A 12,614-nucleotide genomic window follows, 5' to 3' on the forward strand; every position below is an offset into this window, starting at 1 on the left:
AGGCTTTTTGTATATCAACAAAAGCAATGTATGTTCTCCTATTCATTTCAGTCCTTTCAAGAATTTTTCTCATTGCTAGAAGCGCCTCCCTTGTCCCACCTCCAGTTCTGAAGCCAAACTGATCTTGATCGATGACCTTTTCTATTCTTTTCTTGATCCTGACTCTACATTCAAGATGTAGAGTCAGGATCAAGTTCTTCACTACATTCAAGATGATTTTGGATGCATGGGACAGTAGGGTTATAGTCCTATAATTGGCACAGTCATTAGCATTTCCTTTCTTTGGAAGAGTGATTGTTCTGCTTTTATTAAAGTCATCTGGGATTTCACCACTTTCATAGATTTTTTGTATCACTTGATAAAGCCTATCTTTCATGTCCCTCCCATATTCTTGAGTTGCTCTACCTGGACATTGTCTGGTCCTGCTGCTTTCTTGTTCCTTAATTGACTTAATGCTAACTCAAATTCACTCCTTGTAATTGTTGGGCCTTTAGCGTCCTCTTCCACCTTGTCTTCTGTTTCAATATAGTCATTCTCATCAATTGTTTCTTCTCCACAATAGTGTTCTTCTAGATATTCCTTCCAACTCTCACCAATTTCCTCTGGGTCCAACAGTAGGTTCCCTTGTTTGTCTTTAATCATCGTGTTCCTCGTTTTGGAATTATATTGTAACGGCTTAATCTTTCTGTATGCTTTGTCTGTTCTTCCCTTGTCAAGTCCTCATCAATGTCTTTTGCTATTTTATTCATCCAGTCTTGTTTTGCTTCCCGACATTTGGTTGTAATTAAGTTCTTTGTGTATCTATAGTTCTCCTGACCTTCCTCTGTGGGTGTTTTCCTATATTTGTTACATCTTTGTATGATTTCTAGTATTTCTTCCGTGATCCATGGTTTCCTTGGACCAAAGCTCCTCCTTCCTAATGTCACTTGCGTTACTTTTAATATAGCTTGCTTTATCAAATCCCAGTTGATTTCTCCTGTTATGTTAGTAAAGTACTTTACAAAAATGTTGCCTACATATGATCTGAAGTATGTGTTGCTGTTTGTTTAATTTATTAATCAGGAAGTTGTATGAAATGTGTTTTTTATTAAAATCCAGGAGAAAATAAGTATTACAAAAAGTGTAGTAATTATTAATGAGATATGCGCAGTGAAGTGAAAAGAATTACTTACATATATTATTAGTTAGTTAATTTTTAATTAATTGGTAACATTTCAATTAGTTATATACTTTTCATTTCTATTAATCAAAGAAAATGAAAAAGTTTGGTTAATAAGAAAAAAAAAAATTTAACATGCCTGAAAAGGTATGAACCACTTACATTACTATATTCTTGTTAATACCTGGGAATTATTTAACAAACTAAATGGAGTTTATTTCATTACATATTAATTCTTTAATAATAAAAATACAGTACAATGATAAAATTTTGCTAACTCCTACGTGTGTACAACGCGCGCACGCACACACACACGCACACACACACACACGCGCGCACACACACACACACACACACACACACACACACACACACACACACACACACACACACACACACACACACACACAGAGGAATGGTGCATGTGGAATTAGAATATGTGGATGTCATTATTTAAAACTGAATAAGATCAAAGTGACTAAACTCAATGTAGGTATTAAAAAAAAAAAAACCCTGCTAAAGAAACAAGGTGCAAACTGCTTTTTAAATTCAATTTTTTTTTTTTTTTTTAGAAATAAAACTATCCATGTTTAACTTAATAATCAGTTATGTAGAGTAAAATCAATTGCAAAGAGTAGGCTAGGAGAATAAACACTGCTGAGCAAAGAGAGCAGAGAGAGTAAAATGAAAATAAAAACTGAGGAACAAAAAAAAAAAAAGAAATAATAAGCGTTGAAGAATGTAATTTACTACATGGCCGAAAAGTTGTCCTATATCAGCATTCCCTTCTCTCGACATATTATGATCACTAAGGGAAAATAAATTAAATTGGTAATTCTGAGAATTATAATCATAATGAATAAAAGCAGTATGTCTGAAAATGCCAGTGAATAAATTTAATGTCAATGCACATGACTAATGAGAGACGGGGAGAATGCTGAGAAGAGAACTAAGAAATGTCAAAGTAATATAAATTGTTAGCAATGGTTTCTTGAAATATCCTCCAGTGTCCAATCAGTGCTTTTTGACACCACAGCAAATGCTGTGGTGTCAAAAATGCACTTATGGATGGGCTCTATCTATCGGCATGATCAGCAACAAGGAGAAGTGTCTTGTGAGTTGTCTGCTATGAAACCGTATACATCTGAGTGTGCTGCACATCATTATTTGGGATATTGTTTGTGCATTCCCCATATTGTATTGTGATCTCAGCTGTGGCACATTGACTCGCTGTTGAGCCCACACAATGCACTACACCCTTTGCTCACCATGAAGCTCCACCTTGTGTATTCTTTTACAGTTCTGTCAGCAGCAGGTGTTTGACCTGTTTGACACCATTCTTTGTACACCTTAGTCACAGTGGGCCATGAGCAAGTGATGAGATGTGCAGTTTCCAATATGGCAGCACCCAATGCACGAGCTTCTACAATCATGCCCTTTTGAAACACTGTGATAATATATTATGTCCCGTAATTTCTACTTTATTACTTTGACTTGCATAACCAGATTACCACTGGTTATGCAAGTCAGATTACCACTGCTCTATTGTGCAAAGCCTTTGGCTTTTTTATACTGCAAGTTATGTGACTTACTCCATTATGGATGTGGTGGTTATATTTCAGTGATCACTGAGTATATATCTTATTTGTACACAGTAGAAGCACTCTGATTTGAGATGATCAGGACCAGCATTAGTTGATTAATCGAAAAAGTCAGTTAAAACAGGAATCATAAAAGTTTATTTTATTTTAAAATGTGTATATGTATACATGCATATTCATTTACATAAAATCGGTAATTTTCATCTGTTTAGATGATGAGATGTGATGTTTCACAGCATAGTCCCTTTACTTTTTTATAAATGTCATATTGTTGACTGTTAAATCAGGCTGTTATTCAATATAACATAAAGCTGTATCTTAAGCACATAAAGCTTGCATATTCATTTATATAAAATTGGTAATTTTCATCTGTTTAGATGATGAGATGTGATGTTTCACAGCATAGTCCCTTTACTTTTTTATAAATGTCATATTGTTGACTGTTAAATCAGGCTGTTATTCAATATGACATAAAGCTGTATCTAGGACTTTTTTTGACTGCTGTATGAAAACTTTTTGGTTCTGCATTTCATCTATTCTCTTCTTCGTATTTAGATCCATTTATTTCTGTCAAGGACTGTGTTTTCTGCTGTTTTCAGTATAGTTTTGTTTTACATCACTTCTGGTTTATGTATTGTTTATGAGCATTTTGTATTTGCATGATTGATTTTAGTTTATCTTTTTTTTTTTTTTATGCTTACCTCAAAGCAATCAATTGAGCAGCAAGTGTTATTAATGCAAAGGTGACAAACCATTGGAAACACTTGTCATTAGAAACTAAATTGGACATTCTAAAAAGACTGGGTTTTGGGAGAGCACCAGACTAATTCTTGCAAAACTTTTGATTTTGTGTAGTTAACCATCAGAATCAAATAAAGACTAAGGAAAAAATCTTGGAAAGTAGCAACTCCTTTAAGTGCAATAAAATTAAATCAGTCTATACCTTCAGACATGATTGAAATGGAAATAATGTTAAATTTGTTTAGGGAGAATGATACACATGTATAGTTCTTGTCCATCTTCAAACTCTTGCATCATAGTAGTTTTGAGCAATCTGAAAATTAACAGTATCACAATCACAAGCTGTTATTGTAAATAATGTAGATACAGTATATAAAGTTCCATAATTTTTAGGTAAGTTTCTTGCATTTTCTTGAACTTTGCATTTTGTTTCACTGAATAATTTTTATATTTCAAGTTTGTTTAAAGGCTTAAATGTTTCTGATAAGCTTAATATTGGTATATATAGAGAAATTCTGCCTTAAAATCAGCCAGAAGTATTACTTATGACAATCAGTTAAACTTATTTACATTATTTCCATAATGTAAATAAGTTTATTTGCATTATGGAAATTTGGACCAATTTCTTCACTCAAGTGCATGAAACACTCTGTTTAATGGCCCCATTTGAGAGTACTAAGTGGGAGATGCCTGTATTTATTGATAGTAAGGTAAAAAAAATTCACTTCATATAAAAAAATACACAGAAATTTAATTAATTTCTTACAATTATTCAAAATTAAATTTGATTTTGAATAGTGAATTTGTTACTTACCTTATTCTTTTATATTATAAAAGAATAAGGTAAGTAACAAATGAATTAAAAGAAGTGAAAGAAAAAACAAGTTAAAATAGCATCCATTTGTTACCAAAATATTGTAGGTAGAGGAATTTTTTTTTTTTTTTTTTGAGAATAGCATTAAAGTATTCATCAGATAAATTAAATCTGTATATGTATTTAGATCCTATCTACTTCATTTTTGTTAATATTATTAAGCAGTATTATTGTGTATAAAAAAAAAGCACAAGTCAGTTGAATATTATTTCTGGAATTTTATATCAATTTTTTTAAAATATTGTGTATGCAAGTAAAAATGTTGTAGACCATGTCCAGCTATCAGAATATAACTTGGAGATATTTGCCTTAACAAGTACTTTGATGTTTTTTAATAGCTATAATTTATTAACTTCAAACAGCTTATCCTAATTTCCAAATAGTCTGCTAATTATAATTTTTATTATTTTTTAATTAGAATATGGGATTATCTATGTACCCAAGTTTAATATTTCCACTATAGGGTCAGAATGTACTTGAAGTTGCTCTCCAACAGTGTGTAAGTCCAGAAGTATTTGATATTCTTGTGCAAAGAGGAGGACCAGCATTACTAGCTGATAGAAATGAGGTATTTTATTCATTTTTTATTTATTTATTTTTTACACTTTACATTGAGATAAAAGTTTCCAATTTAATTTATTCAGTCAACTTCAGCTGTCCAGCCAGATTGACAAGGAATATTGAATTGCTTAGATATTTGAGAAGTTGAAGGTTTTTATGCATTCTGACATTCTGTGTTTTTCTCAAACTGGAAGGCAGAATGCAGTATTCTGCAAAACTATGGATTGGATTTCACTTTAGACACCCCTTCATATTTGCAAACATTACAGCTCATAAGGAAGGACAACCAGCTCATCCATCATAAGTTTTATAGGTTACCTAGGGCAGGCTGCTGAATCTGAATTGCTCTGAATATATTCACATCACAGTGCAAGAAAACATGCTGGAAACTTTGATTTTTCCCTGGAATACCCCCACCCTCCCCACAAAGCCAAAACAAGCCTGGCCAAATGTCTCAAAACACACACACACACACACACACACACACACACACACAAAACATGATCAACCTCCTCCCTTCCTTCTACTAGAAGCATTCATTTCTGATCAGAAAATTCATTTTCATCTTCAAATTTTGACAAACACATTATTCACATATCTTCCCAAAGTTTGGACTTCATTTTCAAGTACAAACTACTTTGGGGAAGATATGTGTGTAATGTGCTTGTCATATGGAACCATAGTCCTCTGTAACCTTTTCATCATTCATTAAATTCCCACGATGAAAATATCAGCTTATCTTTGATTTTAAATAAAAATAACCCCCGTATAAAAATAACCCCCGTTCATTATCATTTTTAGATGATTCCATCAGTATGGCAAACAATCAAATCTATATACTACTCTATACCAAAAACCAACTGATATCAGCATAGTATTAAATTACAAATCCAGCCACCATAGTAGTCTTTAGATATGAATAATAAGCCTTTGCCTATATAGCCTTCTGAATTGGAAATGGAACTAGCACTGGCAAAACAAACTTTTAACAATAACTATTCCATTCCTATAATGCACAAACCAATACAAAAAATGATCAACTTTTGGAATCCTCTATCCTCTCTAACTGTTAACTCCCATCAGCCATGTTTCATTTTGTCCCTTCTTGGAAGAAAAATTGACCAGAATATCCAGAGACTATAATATCAGAATCTGCTTCAAAGGAAATGCTTGGCTGTATGATACGTCATATCACGCTATTTTTCTATTTAAAAAAATAAATTAATTAAATAAAAAAAGTTTTGTCCAAAAGAAAAAGAAAAAAAAAAATCCTAAAAATTCACATAATGAGAAAATATTAGCATTAGTAGAGGCATATGATGCAAGAAAGCAAACTTATACAGCATGAGCTATATAAGCTTATTTGCTTATACAACAGCTGTATAAGCAAAAAAAAAAACCTTACCAAATTCACCCATCCATTCGCTCCAAATGTTTGTCTACTTCTGCCTTGAATTGATTTAAGCTGTCAACTTCTACGACAGATCGAAGTTTGTTTCAGCAATCAACCATCCGCTGACTAAAGGCAAATTTCTACATATCTATTCTACAACTGCCTTTCCTCAATTTGAATTTATGTCCCCTCAGGCAATTAATCTGGGCAAGAGGAAGAATACCATCAGCATTGAGCTTTCTCAAACCATTCAAGACCTTATACATCTCAATCAGATCACCTCGCAGGTGCCTAGTTTTCAGCACTGTAATTTGCAAAAATTAAGCCTTTCTTCATAAGAGCAACACTTTGTTCCATTCAGTAATCTTGTTGCCCTATTCTGTATTCATTCCAGGAGCTCTACATCCTTCCTAAAATGAGGCCTCCATACCTGTATACAGTACTCAAAGTGTGGCCTGACCATTGCCTTATACAAGAGTATAATCACCTCCTTATCCCTGCTAGAAAAATTCCTGTATATCATTAACAAGACACTATGAGCTACTCTTGCAGACCATCCTGCTAAGAAAACTTCATATCTGACTGCACAATTTGCCCCCAGGTCCTTTTCATTCTTTTTTTTTTTTTTTTATGTAAACCCCAAACACGAGAGGTATTAGAACCTATAGTACTTAGTACTGTGCATGGATTGGAGATTGAGAAGACGAAAGAAGATATTTGAAGACTTGAACTTCTGTAGACTGTAATTTTTCAGGAAATATGTATGAAGGAAGGTTGTTCCAAAAAAGGGCAGTTGAATAAATAAATGAGGAAGACGAAAAGTTGGTTCTCTGGGTTTGAAGTTGGACAGTAAATGGATGTTGGCTGGTGGCGCCATGTGTTCGGACTGTTTTGAAAGAGAAAGCGGGAATTATAGATGCCAATTCAGAAGAACAGTGCCCATGGAAGTATCTGTAGAAGAGGCATGCAGCAGAAACAGTACGTCTATGAGACAGCGAGTGGAGAGACTCTGTTAGAGATGAATCATTAATTAACCTAACTGCCCTCTTCTGAATGGAATCAAAAAGCTTGAGAGAGGTTTTGGGGGCACCACCCCAGATGTGGGAACATTATTCCATGGCAGGGCAGATTTGCGATTTATACAGAGTGAGCAGCTGTTTGGAAAAAAAGTAATGCCGAAAGAGAAAACCAAGTTTTTTAGATGCAGAGGAAGCAATATTTGTAATGTGCTTGTGCCAAGAGAGATTAGAAGTCGGGGTAATCCCCAAAAGAGATATATCATTTAGCCTAGAAATCGGAGTGTCACTAAAGAAAAGAATAAGAGCAGAAGAATCCTTTTTGCGAGATATAAGACAAGGCTGAGTTTTAGAAGGGTTGAAATCAACTAAGTTGTCTTTGCCCCACTGGAGAATTACCTGAAGATCGGCATTTAAGGAATTGGTAGCAGATTTTCGAGAAGTTGAAGCTGATTGAGCAGGACGAGGTTTCTCAAAATGGAAAGTGGAATGCAATGTGCTATCATTGGCAAAACTATGGATAGGATTTCCAGTCAATGGAAGAAGGTCATTATTATACAAGAGGAAAAGAGTGGCGGAAAGAACTGAACCTTGGGCTGATACCGTCATTGGTGGAGAAATTAGAAAACAGAGAGCCATCTACCATCACCCTCAGTGAGCGATCAGAGAGAAAACTGGATAACCAATTACTAAAAACAGTTGGTAAACCATAAGATGGAAGCTTGTTTAGAAGACCTTTATGCCAAACGCGATCGAAAGCCTTCGAGATGTCAAGAGCAACTACTTGTGTTTCACCGAACTTTTCCATTGAATTAGTCCATAAATGGGTAACATAGGCCAGAATATCACCAGTGGATCAACATTGACGGAATCCATACTGGCAATCGTTGATCAGACGGAAGGTTTCTAGGTGGTTTAAGAGTTTGCGGTTAATTGATTTCTCCATTACTTTAGAAAGAGTAGAAGTAATTGCAATGGGACGATAATTGGATGGGAGGGATTTGTCACCCTTTTTAGGAACTGGCTGGATATGAGCAAATTTCCAAGCAGAAGGAAAAACACCTTTGGAATAGGAAAGTGAAAAAAGGCGGCAAAGAATAGGAATAAGTTCAGGAGCACAGGTTTTGAGAACAATTGGAGAAATAGCATCGGGACCTGAAGCTTTCTTAGCATCAAGATTAGTCAAAATCCTTCTGACATCCTTTTGATGGAAGACCACAGGAGGCATTGAATGGAGCATGTTGGGAATGGGGGCGGTGTTTTACCAAGATCATTAATACATGAGTTGGAAGAAAAATGGATGCTAGCAGGTCAGCTTTATCCTTGGCTGAAGTGACAACAGAACCATCTGGTTTGGACAGAGGTGGGAGCAGAGATGGGCAAAAGTTGTGGCCAATAGCTTTGGCAAGAGACCAGAATGCTCGGCTACCATTAGGGCAAGAGGCAAGTTTTCTACTCTTAGCCTGTTCAAACTCTAGTTTGGACTGATTAATAACTGCTTTACAATTGTTGCGAGCTTTGGTGTAGGCAGAAAATGAAACTGGAAAATTAGAAACAAGCCAATTACGATATGCAACATTCTTCTCTTGAACAGCCTTAGCACATTTATTGGAAAAACCAAGGTTTAGACAAAGGACGAGATTTTAAAGTGGAGTGTGGGATAAAGGATTCCATTCCTGCAAGAATAATTTCACTGACACAATCTGAACAAACATTGACATCAGAAGTTTTGAAACAGTAATCCGACTAAGGAAAAGAAGTCTCGCAGATCATCTCATTTTGCATTTTTGTAATGCCAAACAATACTAGGTTGGGAATAGTTATGAGATAAAGGTTCCATTGGAGAAGAGACAATCACCAAGTTGTGATCTGAAGTGCCTAAAGAACCTCTCACTGCGACCGTGTACTTAGAAGGGTTGTTTGTGAGAAAAAGATCAAGCGTATTGGCTGTATGATTAGGATTGGCCGGTATTCTTGTAGGTAAATGAACAATCTGTGCAAGGTCATTAGTAATTGCAAAAGCCTCAGCATCTCGACCAGCTCGGTTGGTGTGACTAGAAAACGGAAGCCAGCTGGAGTTGTGAACATTAAAATCACCAAGGAAAATTACCTCATTGTTAGGAAAGTTGGACTGGAGAAAGTCAAGTTGCAAAGAGAGGAAGTCAAAGAGCTCCAAGTGATTAGTGGAGTTGGGAGAACAGTAGAGACAACAGATGAAATTGACACAATGAGGTACAGAGATTTTAAGCCAGAGAAGATCAAAGAGAGGAGATTCCAAATTGCCAAGTCTCTGACAGGGAATATCAGAACGGACATATGCTCAAGTACCACTTTGAAACGAAAGAAATCATACATCGAATAATTTGGGCATCTGAGATGAGCAGTAGTTGAATCAAGCAAAGTGGTGGTATTGCACCGATTGATGAGAGTCATGTACCACCTACTAGTGCCTGGTAACATAGAGGGGCGGCGTTCCTCAATGTGGTGTGGTGCCACACCTTGACCCCTGCTTACGTTGGTTCACACCTAGGTGGTCACTCACCATGTACTTGTGCATGGAGGTTATACGCAGGATTACTAACAGTCCCACCATTGTGAAGGTGCAAGCATCTCTCTACCACTGTCAGTGTGGTACTACAGAGTTGATACGTTACTCTGGGATTACTGCTTCCCATATGCAGTACTTTACATTTGTCAATGTTAAACTTCATTTGCCACCTCTCAGCCCATCTGCTCAACTTTTCTAGATCCTGTTGCAGCAGTGTACTGTCAATAGTGTCATTAACTACCCTGCCAACCTCCGTATCGTCTGCAAACTTGGACATTAAGCCTGATATACCATCATCAGTATCATTTATAAATACAGAAAACAACAATGGATCCAACACTGAACCCTGAGGGACTCCACTAATAACATTTGTCCACGAAGAGCAGTGTCCATTAATTACCACTCTCTGTCTTCTCCCCCTCAACCATCCCTTTATCCATAGCAGCAATTTGCCTACAATGCCACACTGCTCCAATTTGTGCAGCAGTCTTCCATGTGCAACAGTATCAAAAGCCTTTCTAAGATCCAAATATATGATATCCAAAGTTATTCTTTGCATCCAGTTCCTTTATGACTACATCATATTATCCAATCAGATTAGTCAGACAAGACTTCCCCTTAACAAACCCATGCTGTGTACGAGCTATAACTGAAGTCTTCTCTAGATAATCCTGCAATGCTTCTTTAACCAGTGCTTCCATTAATTTTCTTGGAACAGAAGTTAAACTAACAGGTCTGTAATTACCTGTCTCCCCCTTTGATCCTCCGTTGTGGATTGGAGTCACTTTTGCACATCTCCGGTCCATGGGTACCTCCCCTGAGTCCAGGGAAGCTCTCATAATTATGGCTAAGGGTTTGCTTACTTCCTTTGCCGCCTCCTTTAATATAACTGGATAGATTCCATTCACCCCAGGTGCTTTTCTTATGTTTATCTTCAACAATTTCTCCTCCACTTTACTCTCAGTTATTACAAGATTATCTAGTTTACTGCCAGAGTTGACACCTCTGGCACTCCCCTCCCTGAATAACTCTGCATGTGAATATAGATGCAAAATATTCATTTAGTTTGTTAGCTACCTGAGCAGGATCATCAACAGTGGAACCATCGATATCAAGTGGACCAATCTGATTCGTCCCCTTCCTTCTAGAGTTTCCATAAGTAAAGAACTCTTTGCTGTTTTTCTTTGCATCCGTTGCCAAAGATTTCTTGTAACCTGCCTTCGCCTGCCTAACCTCCTTTGTAACTTGGTTGCAGATCAACTTGTATCTATCATAGGCTTCTGTGTCACGTGTTAATTTGTATGTATCCCATGCATTTTTCTTCTCTGCTATAGGCCCCGGGTGCCAAGCGTTCCGTGACCAAGTGATTTTTGTGCGTTCCAAAAAGCGTTATATCCAAAGAGCCTTTGAACAAATTATATTTCGTTCCAACTACCGTTTTCTTTATTTATAAATTACTGCAGCACTTTTGCACTACAAGAAGTAGGCAAAGGCCCAGAAAGGGAAGCCACCTTTCTGTTTCTATTTCTAACAGTACTAACCAATTAACTCAGCCGCTTGGTCACCTAGTGGCACTGCTCCTGCCTCCCCGTGGCGGGGCCGGAAACCTGGGAGGTAAAGCAAACCCCCAGGGCCAAAAGGAGCAAAACATGGAATATGACAACTTCCCCCCGATTAAGACTGCAAATCTGAATAATACGGATTTGCATCAACCTGATATCGACTCTACCAATCCAAAGAGACTGAAAACGGATACTCATCGAATTGAACATCCGAGTTTTCTGATTCTCCATTCACTGACAAACCAACCCTTAGGCAATCTATCGCCATTTCTAATTCAAAAATGTCTTGAGAATGTAGCTGGTTCCCCGAAAATGGTGAGGCGACTAAAATCTGGCGACTTGCTTGTAGAGACCACAAGCTCTAAACACTCTGAGTCTCTACTTAGACTCAATTCATTTGGTGGAATTCAAGTCAAGGTGTCCCCACATGCCACACTAAATACATCCAAAGGCGTAATTTCAGAATGGGACCTAATGAATGTTTCAGAGGAGGAAATTGTACAGGAATTGCAGGAACAGAAAGTCACACAAGCCAAAAGAATCATGATGAAAAAAGATGGCGAGCTAACTCCAACTCGGAGCATCATACTAACATTCAGCTCACCAAACCTACCTTCGTCAGTGAAAGCAGGGTATTTGCATTGTCGCATACGGCCATACATTCCAAACCCAATAAGATGTTATAAGTGTCAGAAATTTGGACACTCACAAACAGTCTGTCGAGGTGACCCAGTCTGCCCAAACTGTGGATCGAAAGAGCATACCCAAACTGATTGTAATGCCCAGTCTTCTCTTTGTCCCAACTGTAAAGGCAACCATCCAGCCTTCTCCAAAAATTGTGAACAGTGGAAATACGAGAAAAAAATCCAGAAATATAAAATAGAAAACAAAGTCTCGTTCCCAGAAGCACGAAAGCAACTGCAAATACAGATGCCTAGACGTACATATGCCGAAGCCTCTAAAAAATTTCATTCAGTATCCATCCAAACTGACACATCAATTCCACCAAACATCTCTATTGCTGAATGGGCTCGATCCCTGCTCTCTTCTGCACCACAATCATCAAAGCAACATATATCAAGCAGGGCTAACAACACGCCAATCACCATACCACCTGCTGTCCATGCAGCCCCTGTAATATCCGTTCAAACAGAGAAAC

At 36.9% G+C, this 12,614-nt stretch overlaps 1 protein-coding gene across 3 annotated transcripts in view; it reads left to right on the forward strand.

Moving 5' to 3' along the window:
- The window catches only part of LOC150078876 (uncharacterized), a 203,973-nt gene that overhangs the window by 131,144 nt on the left and 60,215 nt on the right, over positions 1-12,614 (forward strand). For all 3 annotated transcript variants that reach the window (XM_090382404.1, XM_090382406.1, XM_090382405.1), the window contains one exon: positions 4,839-4,943. In XM_090382404.1, coding sequence (XP_090238530.1) covers positions 4,839-4,943 — 105 coding nt within the window. The remainder of the gene's footprint in view (positions 1-4,838; positions 4,944-12,614) is intronic.

The sequence above is a fragment of the Mastigoproctus giganteus genome, chromosome 10 (genome assembly GCF_048544385.1).
Source record: "Mastigoproctus giganteus isolate SK-2022 chromosome 10, ASM4854438v1, whole genome shotgun sequence".
Taxonomy (NCBI): domain Eukaryota; kingdom Metazoa; phylum Arthropoda; class Arachnida; order Uropygi; family Thelyphonidae; genus Mastigoproctus; species Mastigoproctus giganteus.